This window comes from Mustela erminea, chromosome 9 (genome assembly GCF_009829155.1).
Source record: "Mustela erminea isolate mMusErm1 chromosome 9, mMusErm1.Pri, whole genome shotgun sequence".
NCBI classification, from domain to species: domain Eukaryota; kingdom Metazoa; phylum Chordata; class Mammalia; order Carnivora; family Mustelidae; genus Mustela; species Mustela erminea.
Window position 1 is genome coordinate 98,846,478 of NC_045622.1, and position 14,755 is coordinate 98,861,232.

General features: G+C 36.6%; 1 protein-coding gene across 1 annotated transcript; it reads right to left on the bottom strand.

The window, feature by feature from the left end:
• Positions 1–9,096: 9,096 nt before the first annotated feature.
• Positions 9,097–10,029, bottom strand: LOC116599709 (olfactory receptor 4C46-like). The gene has a single exon (XM_032359700.1). It carries the CDS (start codon positions 10,027–10,029, stop codon positions 9,097–9,099), a length of 933 nt encoding a protein of 310 aa, XP_032215591.1.
• Positions 10,030–14,755: the final 4,726 nt, after the last annotated feature.

Genomic DNA, 14,755 nt, shown 5'->3' on the forward strand with positions numbered 1-14,755 from the left:
AATTTCAGGCAACATGGAGAAAGCATTGGTTAGAAATGGTTAATCTGCAAAGAAAGAAATATTATGCAATGATTACTTAATTTAGAGATTAAATCCATATGCTTGATCATGGATGCACCACTTACCAATGTGTAATCCTTTACCTTCTGTGTCATTTTCTTCTGAATAAAGAGGAAATCATATTATCTCTTCACAATCTATTCAGCTGATTATTAATGGAAGCAATGAAAAATATCAATAATGAAAGAGTACCTGATTCTTCAGGCACAATAAATATTAACCTAGGGGATTTTGTGTGAGAAGGCATCTTTCTGAAGTGAATGTCTTTCTTTAGTTTAACATAAAAAAAGAGAGAGAGAGAGAACAAGAGAAAAACAAACAATATTTTAACAGTAAACTTTCAGTCAATTGGTAAACTCCATTGTGAAACTTGGTCTGGTAGCTTGAGTCTTTATTTCCTATTCTTTTAGCTCTCAATAATTTCTAGTTGCTTAGAGTTCTAAATTCAGCTTCTATCATAATATTTTGTACTTTTGAAATTATACTATGTTGCCAAAAGTTAAATTCTTCACCTCATTCACTATTTTATTTGTTTTTTTTTTCAGCATATTTTGTTAAAACATAAGGATCGACTGAGATTGCAATATAGGATAAATACAGAACATATGACATAAATCAAAGTGTTCTTTCAAATTTTGTTATTTTAAGCACCAGGGACTTAGAATTCTTGGAATCTATGTTTTGAGTGACCATACCTGGTTTTCAATAAGAGAAGATAGATAGAGGAAGGGAATGAATATTTATTTATATATACCAAACAGTGGAAAAATCCTTATCTGTCCTCATCATATGTATTTACCATATTGTAGCACAATACCAAAAAATGCCAAATCATTTAAGGAGATATGCAACATGTATTCCACACAGAAGCACAATTTTCTCAAATGCAAATGACTTTCAGAGATCACTCTTTAAGAAAAGAGTGTGTAGGGTGCCTGTGTGGCTCAATCAGTTAAGCATCCCATTCTTGATTTCCACTCAGGTTGTGATCTCAGGTTTGTGGGATTGAGTCCCATTCTAGGCTCCGCATTGATCATGGAGCCTGCTTAAAATTCTATCTCTCCATCTCCCTCTCTTCCCCTTTCCCTGTTCAGGCTCGCCTCTCTCTATAAATAAATAAACAAAATCTTTTTTAAAAAGTGCAAATAAAAATGGGGGAAAGAACTGACTTCAAGAGCAACTCTTCTTATTAAACATTATTTGACAGTATAATCATATTCATTTGCAGAAAAATACATTCAGATTTAAATTCCAGTTAAATATCTTTTCACCTATCAGATTAACAGTGGCCTTTTTGATAAATGCCTATTAACAAACACTGCTGAAACTGATGTGGGAAACAACTGATGCCACACATCCTTAGCAGGGTCTTAAAGGGATGCAGTCTCCCAGGGAGTGATATTCGGCATGATGATATTTCAACAGCGCATAGACACAGGACTGGTGTTTCCATTTGCTGCAAGTAATTTCAGTCACAGGCACAAAGACAATCACAACAGCCCTTTCCAAGTAGGCAAAAATTACGAAACAACTTCAAGCCCATCAAAAAGGAAGCTAAATGAATGAGGGATGGTATTTTATGTAATTATCAATAAAAATGAAGTGGCTATATACACAAATGGTTTTTAATATACATTGGAAAGTGATAGAGTTCAGGACTATATGTGGAAGATGGTAATATTTTCTTTCACATCATAATAATGTATATCACACACACATGGACTCATTTCAATTAATTGTATTTAAGATAGTAACAAAATAGCATAATATTTGTGACTTGGTGTGGGGGGATTGATTCCTCAATTCACAATTGGGAGGAGGACTTACCTTTTAAAACATTTCCTTTGGTCACTGAAAATATATCATAATGATGCTGCATTAAAAATAAAGCTTTTAGAAACCTCTTAGTAGATGGTTTGCTAATCACATTGGCATATTACTGCTTTATAACAACTGTCTTTGGACAAAGGCTGTAGGGACAGTAAGATTCCCAGGGCCAGAGTAAGATTTAAATGTCTGTGTCACAGGGTGAGTCAGCTGTAGAGTCAGTCCTGGACTCACAGCTCTTAACCACATCGTATCCCAACCACACTGCCATTCACTACAGGTTCCTTTGCATTCTTAGGGGTTTGCCAGATATGCTTTTTGTCCAAATCTTTAGCAAATGGGAATGAAAACTTGTTTGTGGTTTTTAACAGTCAGTTACTATAAAAAGATATCTAATATCTATCCAATTGTCAATCCAGCCACCTACTGATCTATTATCATCGATTATCTATCTATATATCCGATAGAATTATAGACTAAACTATTTGTATAGTTAACATAATAATAGATATAAGCTTGGCATACATTTGAATGAAGCAAACTAAGGAAGGCAGATTTTATTCACATTTGTTCACTTCTGAATTTAAACATCTAGAGAAAATACATATTTAATAATAAGTATTCATAAAGTAAATGAAAGAATTAAGAGAATTTCCTATTATTAGGATCCAATTGTTTGGTCCTATTCAATATTCAGTTACCACTGAAAAGGGAAGCCTACTCCGTCCAAAATAAATCATCATCTCCATGGAGCATTTCCTGGAACACTCAGATATTATTTCTATTTGCTCATTTCTCCACCAGGAGCTGTTGTGCATTTATCTTATTCTGTCTTCTCAGTTTCTATTATAATCTACTTCTAGAAAACCCCCAAAACTTTCTATCCTTCTACAAATGCCTTCTATGTGCTAGATGAACACTGTGACATTGATCAGATAATTTTTCTGAGTATTAAATAAAGTCACGTTAATCTCCAACACAAATCTTACCAGTTTTAAGAGCTTATACAAACATTAGGATTTAGAGTAATCTTTTCTTCTCAAGGTAATTTGGCCACTATTAGTTCAAATGAGAAAAAAAATAAATGTTTCTAAAATCCTGTCTGATCTTTTTATATGTCACTGAGGCTTAGGTTATTGCCTGCATACCAGAAGACAAAGTCTCCTGGATTCATCTGACACTTTCTGAAACCCACTCTCACATGTAATTTTGACTGGAAAATGCTCCTTTTCTGCCTTTCCTGCACTAGTATTTAAACATGAATGATGCAAAATATAGGAGTCTGGGGAAGGTCATTCCCTGAGGTCTCCCTTCCCTTTTAGTTAAGAAGCATGATCTAGATGTAATGAAGTAGATAATTTTCAATATTTATTTTTTAGATTATGGGGAAAATGTGATCTCTTCTTGCAATTAAAGGAGCTTATTTGGACCATAAATGATGACTTTTGTCTAGAATAAAAAAAAAAAATCAGTGATTATCAAATGATCTATGACCAGGACATGGTTCCAGACACCATTATCTAAAAATAGCTGACTCTAGCTTGGGGGCATGAAATATACGAGATGAACTGGAGCATCTTGTAATGTTAGAAGGTAAGGAAGTGCTAACACCCCCCCACACACACACACACGCAGAGATACACACACACAAAGAGATTTATTGAAAAGAATTGATTCTCATGTATATGGAGCTGGCAAGTGCAAAACCTGCACAGTCTATGTCCCATTTTGAGTCTAAAGACCAGAAACTGCTATAAACCAGTAAAAGCCAATGTCCCGGTTCAGGTCCATAGAGAGGAGGCTCCTTTCATCAGGAAGTGTTAATGTGTCAGAGTGAAAATTATCAGACAGGAAGAGCTGATGGTTCAGTTTGAAGGCTACCAGGCAGGTGAATTCCCTCTTACTGAGGGGACATTAGCCTTTTGTAATTTTCAGGCCTTCATTTAGTTAGATGAGAACCTTACTTTAGTGAGATTAATCTATTTTATTCAGTCTACCCATTCAAAAGTTAATATCATCCAGAAAAATATAGTCGCAAACCAAAACAATAGTTGAACAAATATTTGAGTACCCTGTAGCCCAGGCAAGTTAACATATAAAATCAACAAGTGCAAATCCATTGTTTATCCATTAGTACCTATACACATCTCCTAAATCCATACTTGCTCTCCAAAAAAAACAAAAAACAAAACAAAACAAAACACAAGGTCATAATACCACCTAACATCACACAACTATCCTGTTTAGAACTGAAAATGACCTAGAAGCCCCAAAGTAAAGGGAAGTAAATTTTGGGGGGTGATTTTTACTTTCCCCTTAATATTCAGTAACTTCAATATTATGGTGGAAAACAAAAATACTAAAATGCCATGGTAGAAATTCAATATATATTTAGTTTCATAGTAAAGTAATAAGAAAGGGAAGAAAACAAAGATATTTGCTTTATATATATTCAAACACACAAACACATTCATAATATAAGGAGTAAATACAATAATTACAGTCTTCATTTTACAACAATCAGATGCTTAATTTATAATTTCTTCTGTTACTCATTCTATACTCAATGTGTCTTCAGCAAGCACAGATGCTGCTCATGGTTCTCAAGCTGGTGGGGTGACACAAACCTTCATTACTGAAGCATCTGGGTCCTTAGTAGTTCTGCCTGGATTGGGTTGTTGTAGTTTTCCATTGACCATACTCAAAGACTATGGTGATACTAAGAGTGATCCTAGGGGATCTCCTGTATTCTAGATATACTATTTGTTATCTCCATTCTGGAGTAGTTGTCCAATTTCCCCTTTGTTGCCAGGAACAATCACCTCAAGAAGAACAGTAACTTACATCTTTGCCTATAGATTCAAAGGCATGAGCATGAGCTGCCAAAAGTGGTCAGGCAGCAGTCTTAACACTGTTAAATAGAATCTTGTGTCTCTTGCTGGAAGCACTTCTCCCTTTGGATTAAAGACCTCAAAGCAAGAAGAGCATAAGTAAGAGGAAACAGGAAGCAAAAAATTTGCTGGTGGGTCACTAAGGGTAAAAATGTGTAATGCCAGGGCGCTTGGGTGGCTCAGTGGGTCAAGCCGCTGCCTTCGGCTCAGGTCATGATCTCAGGGTCCTGGGATCAAGTCCCGAATCAGGCTCTCTGCTCAGCAGGGAGCCTGCTTCCTCCTCTCTCTCTCTCTCTGCCTGCCTCTCTGCCTACTTGTGATCTCTCTCTGTCAAATAAATAAATAAAATCTTTAAAAAAAAAAAAAGTGTAATGCCTCGGGGCACCTGGGTGGCTCAGTGGGTTAAAGCCTCTGCCTTCAGCTCGGGTCATGATCTCGGGGTCCTGGGATCGAGCCCCGCATCGGGCTTTCTGCTCAGCGAGGAGCCTGTTTCCTTTTCTCTCTCTCTGCCTGCCTCTCTGCCTACCTGTGATTTCTGTTTGTCAAAATAAATAAAATTTAAAAAAAAATGTGTAATGCCTCACCCATTTCTATCCTTTGATTACAAAACCTGGCAATGGGAGGAAGAGCATGTCATGGATGTTTATTCAGAGCATAAGTCTTTCCAGAAAACTGAAGAATCTTGCTCCAAACCTAGAAGGTATTGTTACCTGGCATGTACTATAACTAATTCTGCAAAGGATTTTCTCACCATTTTATCAGGACAGTTCTTCAACGGGGTGAGAAATGTAGTAAGACCAGTGAATTCCATGAGCATGGATCCCATTATAGCCCTTTATTTGTTGTGAAGTGAGATTGTTTGATCACAAGCAATGCTGTGTAAAATGACATGAATGTGGGTAAAAAATTCTCTAAGTCTGTGGATGGTAGCTTTGGCAGAAGCATTGCATACAGGGGATGCAAATCCATATCCAAAGGATGTGTTTAGGCAATAAGAACAAAACACTGCCCTTCCATGATGGAAGCAGTCCAATGAGTTCAATCTGCAAACAGGTTGATCATCCCAGGGAATGCTGCCATATTACAGACTTCATGTTGCATGTCCTACTGGAAGATTTGGCACATAGCAGTGGTCATGGCCAGGCTAGCTTTGGTGGGTGAAAGTCCACGTTGTTGAGCTCATGGACAACCTCCTCCCTGCCACCATGACCACTTTGCTCATGGGCCCATTGTACAATGATGGGAGTGGTTGGGGAAAGAGGCTGACTGTATGCACAAAATGGATCATCCTATCCACTTGATGTTAAAATCATTCTCTGGGGTACCTGGGTGGCCCAGTCATTGTTTGCCTTTGGCTCAGATTATGATCTCAGAGTCCTGGAATCTAGCCCTGCTTTGGGCTCCCTGTTCAGCAGGGAGCCTGTTCCTCCCTCTCCCACTCCCCCTGCTTGTGTTCCTGCTCTTGCTGTGTCTCTTTCTGTTAAATAAATAAATAACCTTTTTTTTTTTTTTTTTTAATTGGCTCCTGCTGGTTCCTAGGATGATGGGCATAGCCTATAATTTCATTCTGGAGGAAATGTACAGAAATGATGGGGCTCTGAGTTCTGGGCTGTTAGTAGTGCAGACACAGCAGCTTGGGCATTGGAGAATTGAAGGGAAACTGAACTGGACACAGCAATGCCCACCATTTTCTGTATCCTTTCTGGCATCACCATTCTTCAGGCCTCCATCCTTTCACATCCAAATCATTTCAGTAACATCCTGACACCACTCTTGCTCCCTTCAGACCACTTCCCACCCTGATAACCCATTCAGTTATCATCTCAAACTCAAATCATACTGCATCATTCACTGTTTCAAAGGTCCTCGCAAAGTTTGTCCCATGATATTTAGCAATAAACTTTAACATGATTATGAGACCCATGTTCCTTTCATTCCGGGTTCATATCCTGCTGCGTACCTTTTATAAGTTCATTGTGTAGTACACTGCCTGGCTTATGGTGAGACTTCAGTAAATACTTGTTGATTGAATGGATGGATTAACAACCATAGTCATACTACTTTCATGAGGTTTCCTGCATACTGATTTTCACACCCTGGACTTTGTTACGTATTCTCTCATGTAGGAATGCTCCTACTCTAACTGATGTGAACATACTCATACTGTTGACTTGATTTCAAGCTCCAGGTTCCATGTTGCATGTCCTTTCATCTTGCAACCTTTCCTGACCCTTATTCTTTGTTGTGTATCCCTCAAACATGCTTTCATAGTACCCAGTGAAGCCACTATGTTAACATTTATAACATGGTGTTGTCATTTTCTGCTCTCCTCTGGGTATCTCTCAGTATATCCAACGCTCTGTGAAGGCAAGACCCAGGCTCCTCTCTATTCACTTTCAAAGCCCCAGCCACCATCAATGTGTCTGATATATTCTTTGGGGTCACAAAATTTCTGTTGATTAATGAGTGAGGAATGGAAGGAATAAATGAAATATATTTAACCTGAAGTTGTTCTGTGTGTAGATGGATCTGCATATTTAAAAAAAAATACTTTTTAATAATGAAATGTTGCCAAAAACTAAACTAATTAAGAGAGAATATGAACAGCTCCCATCATATGATGAAATCTTGCTGAGAAGAGGAAGAGTATCAAAGTAAGCTATTTGCTCCTTCACAGAGAATCTCAGCTTTAATTCTTTCTCATCACACATTTTAAGCAGGAGTTAAAGCAAATTGTAGTTTCTCATAGAGAATTCTCAGAGTTTGAATCAGGTAAAATATGAAAACCAAACATAACTACACCGCAGTATTTTTTTTCTCTACATTTTATTGACTTTATCTATCTTCCTTTATACTTTTATTTTTTATCCAACATTTATCATGCACCAGACATTGTACTGCTTGTAAAAACTATTGTTAATTGTCAGGCAATAAGTTTATGGACTATAAATGTATATTAAAAAATAGAAATTACTATCTGACATTGAAATAATCTTTCCTTTGAGGCACTGCATTTTCTAATGGCTTATTAGTGTACTGTTTAACTGTAAAAAGTTTAACAGACAGATGAAACCACTGTTGGCAGCAACAAAGAGCCCTAGAGTGTGGGTATCAGTGCAGGCAAGATTGAGAAAAGGGTTCAGATAACACATAAAGTGATCTATGACATTAGGGCTATAGAAGGGTAAAGGGATGATAAAGAAGATTTGTATGGTTGCATGTAGGTGACATGAAAAATACAAAATGATTCTGAAGCCTACAAGGAAATTTGGAAACATGATATAATATTCTTCACCTACCCCTTAAGGGTTCAGTGGGCCATTGTTTTTATATATATATATTTTTTAAAGATTTTATTTATTTGACATAGAGAGATCACAAGTAGGCAGAGAAGCAGAGAGAGAGAGAGGAGGAAGCAGGCCCCCCGCTGAGCAGAGAGCCCGATGCGGGACTCGATCCCAGGACCCTGAGATCATGACCCCAGCCGAAGGCAGCGGCCCAACCCACTGAGCCACCCAGGCGCCCCCTGCTTTTATATTCTTAAAGTAATTATATACCACAATATTTTAGTGGACATATTATCAACTAGGATAAATAAAATTGAGCAAGTTGTTAATGAAATGGCCATAGAATTTAGTTATAGGAAATTAATTAATATACATATAATATATAATTATATATAACTACATATAATTCTGATATATAATACACGCATATACATGTGTATGTATGCTATATATAATATGGAAATAATAAATATCTTATATTTTATATTATATATATGTGGTATCAGACAAATCCTTAGTTCAATAAATGATATCTATTATAATCATCTTGTATCATCATTATCTGGCACTGTACCACAGCATTTAAGAGCATGTCTTGAGAAATCAGGTATATTCTGATTACTGACTCTTCAGTCTACTTATTTTGATACTTTCCCCTTTCTGTCTCCTCACCTATAAGAATGGGGATAATGGTAGTACCTCCCTCTTTTGATTGTTATAAAGACAGCTGCTCAATACCAATATATTTTTAATTATTAAATTATGATGACAGATTAGGAATCTATACATATGCATGAAGCTAGTAAAACAAAGCCCCAATTTCATAGAATTGCCCAAATATGCAAAGAGTGATCCTGAGTCAGTGTTATTTTTTATTTTCTTGAACTCATTTCTGTTCTTTTCAATGCAAAATCTTTGATCCATAGCAGTTTGTTTTTTTTTTTCATTTTATAGGTATCCCTTGTCAAGATCATCCAAAATGTCCTTCTGATCTTTGTTTGAGTTGAATCAATATGGAGGTCCAGGCACATTTATTTGTTACCTAAAATAGATTTCCTACTACACAATTTCCTAATGGCATTTTTCATCTGGTCATTTCTCAAGGTATAGATTAAAGGATTTAACATGGGCGTTATTGTAGTATAGAACAAAGCAACTGCTTTATCAATAGATAAAGTAGCTGCAGGTCTCATGTACACAAATATGCAGGGCACAAAGAATATGACAACCACTGTGATATGGGAGACACAGGTGGAGAGGGCTTTGCGCCTCGCCTCCAAGCTGTGGTTCCTTAGGGAACGCAGAATGACCACATAAGAGACCATCAAGAGGAGAAAGTTTAACAGACAGATGAAACCGCTATTGGCAGCAACAAAGAGCCCTAGAGTGTGGGTATCAGTGCAGGCAAGATTGAGCAAAGGGTTCAGATCACACATAAAGTGATCTATGATGTTAGGGCCACAGAAGGGTAAAGGGATGATAAAGAAGATTTGTATGGTTGCATGTAGAAAGCCTCCCACCCATACCACTACCATTAGCAGGCCACACACCCGCCGATTCATTATGGTCATGTAATGCAGTGGCTTGCAGATGGCCACATAGCGGTCATAGGCCATCACAGTAAGTAGGATGACATCAGCACCTCCAAAAAAATGCTCCCCAAATATTTGGATAATACATGCATTGAATGGGATGGTCTTCTTTTCACGGAGTGATTCTATGATCAGTGTAGGGGTATTTACAGAAGAGTAGCAGGCATCAATGAAGGAGAGATAGGCCAGGAAAAAGTACATGGGGGACCCTGATAATGGGCTGGCAGTGATAGTGACCACGGTGAGCACATTTCCTACCAAAGAGATGATGTAGATAACCAAAACCACAGCAAATATGATTTTTTGCATCTTTGGATTCTCTGTGAGCCCCAGTAGAACAAACTCTGTCACGTTGTTCCTATTTTCCATCATTTCATATTATGATTAATTACGTTACCTGAAAAAGAAATACCTTTTGTTTAATGTAACCTTGACTTTATTGAATTTTTTTCATCTCATAAATAGTAAATATCTAGATTCTATGGAGTTGTGGGTTCTCATAAGGTTTTTGAGATAGGAGTTCTGAATTCTTGAAGATCCTCTGTGCACACATCATTTTCCGAGAACTATCTATTATCTTTAAGTGGTGATACTGGTAGCTAAGTTTGAAAAAAGTGTGTGGAAATGGGTGTCAAGGCTATGCGTATACAGCTAGGAATTGTTCCTTTATCCTTAGAAATAGGGACCCATAAAAGGTATTTGAGAATATTAATGGAAGGATGAACAGGAGTTGGAGGAAACATGACTCTTCCTGCATGCAAGTATGGTGAAGAACTTTGTGTGCCTTGATGAAGTCACCTGAGGTTCAGTAAGGGAATGCAAGCCAGTGACAGAAAGCCCAGTATCAGATTATTTATAATAGTTGACAAAAAATATAACACATTGTTTCTTACAAGAATGTAATAAAAGTCTCCAGGAGCTACTATAAAAGAATTAGTAATACATGTTGTCAAATCCAATAACATTTTAATAGCTGATAAATATGTCTTTAATGATTGATTGTTATGTGTATGACATGAGAGTAACCTGTGTAGTTAGTATGATTTTATCCATTTTGTAAATGAAGTAATAATTGCAGAGATTGGTGTTAATAGTAATAATAATGATAATATCAACTAAAACTTACTAGTTACTTGTTGTGTTCTGTTTTTACAGAAATATGGCTGTTTAATCCTCTGTACAAACTTGTGAAATAATTACCACTATTATTTTGTTCTTCTTTACATAAGAGAAAATATAAACACAGAGAAGAAGTTAAGGATCCTGCCCAAGATTAAGCAGATAATAAAAGACAGAAACAATATTAGATCAAATTGTATTTGTTAAATTTTCCCCCCAATTTTTAATCCTTGCCCTACATTGTTATGTAATAATAAGCAATGTTAAACCAGTAATCTTCTTTTGACATGGCCATCGTAATTATAATGACTTTAATGTGATTTCAGAAAATTATAGATGAGGAAATTTCATGAACATACACACACACTGGAATCCCTAGATATTAATAAAAATGCAGTGCTAGTTTCATTGAATTGAACTTTTACTTTGACTTCTTTTTTTTTTTTTAATTTTTTATTTTTTATAAACATATATTTTTATCCCCAGGGGTACAGGTCTGTGAATCACCAGGTTTACACACTTCACAGCACTCACCAAAGCACACACCCTCCCCAATGTCCATAATCCCACCCCCCTCCCCCCAGCAACCCTCAGTTTGTTTTGTGAGATTAAGAGTCACTTATGGTTTGTCTCCCTCCCAATTCCATCTTGTTTCATTGATTCTTCTTCTACCCACTTAACTTTGACTTCTAACACAGCTCCATTTTCTCCCTTCCCAACCCCTTTATAAATAATGAGTCCCTAGATTTTTCTACACAATGCTGAAAATGACTACCACAGTGGTTAAGTGTAGTGTATTGGTTTAAAAATCAGAGGGACTAGATTGGAATCTTGCTATTGAACTCCACTTATTTTATCCATGTTATAGTTCTTGGCAACTTAAATCTTTGCTGCCTCATCTATAAAGGGAGAATGATCATATCCATATCCCAAGTGTTATGAGAATTGATTGAGGAAATATATATTCACATACCCACCACATCACTGTGGGCACATAAGAACTTTCACCTATTTCTGTGACTGTGTATGAACCTAGGAGGTAGGGAGAATTGGTATTTGAGTTTGTATTGGAATTGGTTTTTTTTTTTTTTATAAAACCTCATCACTGATACAATTAACTAAACACAGAGCATGAGGAACAGTGACAACTCTCTCATCAGAGTGTCCAAAGCATGCTTATTATGATCACCCAAAAAAACAGGAAAATCTGTGTTCTTCTCTGATTTATAAGTATGAGATATTATGAGCTTCATAATGATGTGTTACCACAACCACCTAATCAAACATGTTTCTACCTGATAATCCCTCAAGTTTAAGATCCAACTTTCCTGATTTCTTATGTGCTTTAACTTAACTGTGTAATATATTCCTTGGGTCTTTGAGGCAATGACACTAGTATTAATCCAAAGCAAATATATTAAAAGCAAATGTATTAATCCAAATACAGAAAAACATTAAATCATGCATTAAGGTGAGGAAGAGTCATCTCCCCAATTTTACTTTTCAAGAAGCCACAGAGACGTTATCCATAGCAGTTAACTTCAGGAAGGACTGTCCCTGGTCATTGTTCGATGATTTATGAATGATGATTTATGTTATTTATTACTGATATTTATGTCTTTTCTATGTGTGAAGGGTATTTACATTGGATTTTCAGACTCGTGATAAGTTTTGAATGTTAAAGGAGTTGTCTCATGCCAAAAGAAAGCATGTGCTGTTGGAGCTGGGTCCTACAAATTGTGTTATCTCTATAAGCCTCAACATATTCATCTGCCAAATTAGGTTAATGACACTTACCAATTATCTTTTTAAGAACTGGTGTGTGGATAAAATAGTACTATATTTGAAAAATGTTGAAACATATCAATTACTACATATAGAACATACCGATCTTTAAAATATAGATTACTACATGTAGAACATAAAATGCTTCAATGCTACTAAAAAACTTACCTTATAGACTTAGATGATCTAAACGATGTCTATGGGTTTTCAGAAATAATTCCATCTGCAAACTGGCCTGTTCTTGAGTAGGAAACGTTCAATATGAAATACATAACACACTCAATTTCCGTAATTCGATAATCAATCAGCAGTTCTTGAGGAAGTGTTTCTATCAGTCTAAAACTTTCCTTCTAGCCTAAAGCCTCAAAATTCTTCATAGAAAACCTGGGATTTGAATTTAGAATGAGGGACGCCTGGGTGGCTCAGTTGGTTAAGCAGCTGCCTTCGGCTCAGGTCATGATCCCAGCGTCCTGGGATCGAGTCCCACATCGGGCTCCTTGCTCAGCAGGGAGCCTGCTTCTCCCTCTGCCTCCAGCCTGCCACTCTGTCTGCCTGTGCTTGCGCTCTGTATCTCTCTCTCTCTCTCTCTAACAAATAAATAAAAATCTTTATAAAAAAAATGATGAATTTAGAATGAATTCTTCTACTACACTATGGAAAAGTGATCTCCAGATATCTCTGGTCCCATAGGCAAGAGACAAGAAACGTGGAGGAAATGTTTTCAAATGGGTCATTTCTAGCATAATGAATCTTGCTCTGGAAATGTAAATGCCCCACAACGTTTTTTACCTGGTACTGCATGGGTATTTAAAGAGGTTTCCAAAAAGGTTCAAGGACTTAGGCTTATAGCTGCTAGTTTTTCTCTCTGGAATTAATTATCTCCTTTGGTGGAAAGGTTTTGTTTTAGAAGCAAGTATTCTGAAGAGACATGTTTGAGAAACATCCAATTTTGAATAGGGAGTTTTTTTCCCTGTACTTGGAACTGAAATATGCAAAAATCCCCTTTCTTTTTGCAAACATTGGTTCCAAAGGAAGTCAAACATCATGTGAATAGGAAAATGGCATAATTTCAATGTGGGAACCTGTGATGTACTTAAATTGTTGACTCAGGTCCTAGAGAGAACTTCTACCTCCTGTATAATATTAAAACTTTTCTGGAAGCCTGCTATTGATTGCCTCAGAGCTAGAGCACTGAGGGCTTAAAATCAATGGAATGGCAGCCATTAAAGATCTTGACTGCAAAAACTGTTTATCAGGTTCTATCAGTAACTCTAATAGACTCCCAATTAGTAATCTCTGGATCTCATGGTCTGGTCAGTAAGGAATACTAGGCAACATTAAAATTGGGGAGATATCAAAATGCAAGAAGAAATTTGTAATTTTAATTACAGGAATTGTTCCACACTCTTGTCACTTGGTATTGTTATTTTTCTTTTAGTCATTCATGGCATTATGTGGTAATAAATTATTGTGGTTTTAATTTGCTCTCCCTGATGATTAAGGGTATTGAACATTTTTTTTCTAGTTACTGTTTGCCATTTGTATATATTTTTAATTTTTTATTTAAATTCCAGTTAGTTAACATAAGGGTAATATTAGTTTCAGGCATATAATATGGTAATTGAACACTTCTTTATAACATCTGGTGCTCATCACAAGTGCTCTCCATAATCCCCATCACTGATAAAACCCATCCACCCACTCATCTCCCTTCCAGTAAACAACACCTTGTTCTCTACAGTTAAGAGTCTGCTTCTTGGTTTGCCTCTCTATCACTCTCTCTATTGCCAAACCCCCAACCATAATGGCTTGTTTTATTTCTTAAATGCCACATATGAAGAAAATCATATGTTATTTGTCTCTCTGTGACTGACTTATTTCAGTTAGTATAATACTCTCTAGCCCCATCCATATCATTGCAAATAGCAAGATTTCATTCTCTTTGATGGCTGAATACTATTCCAGTGTGGGGGGTGTGTGTGTGTATCACATCTTCTCTATCCACTCCTCAGTTGATGGATACTTCAGCCTTTTCCATAATTCGGCTATTGTTTTTTAGCTCCTATAAACATAAATGTAGATGATTTTTGTTGTATTTTTCTGTTTTTTGAGAAAATACTTAGTAGTGAAATTTCTGGAACGTAGCATCCATTTTACACACACACACATCTGCCTTCAGCTAGGGTCATGATCC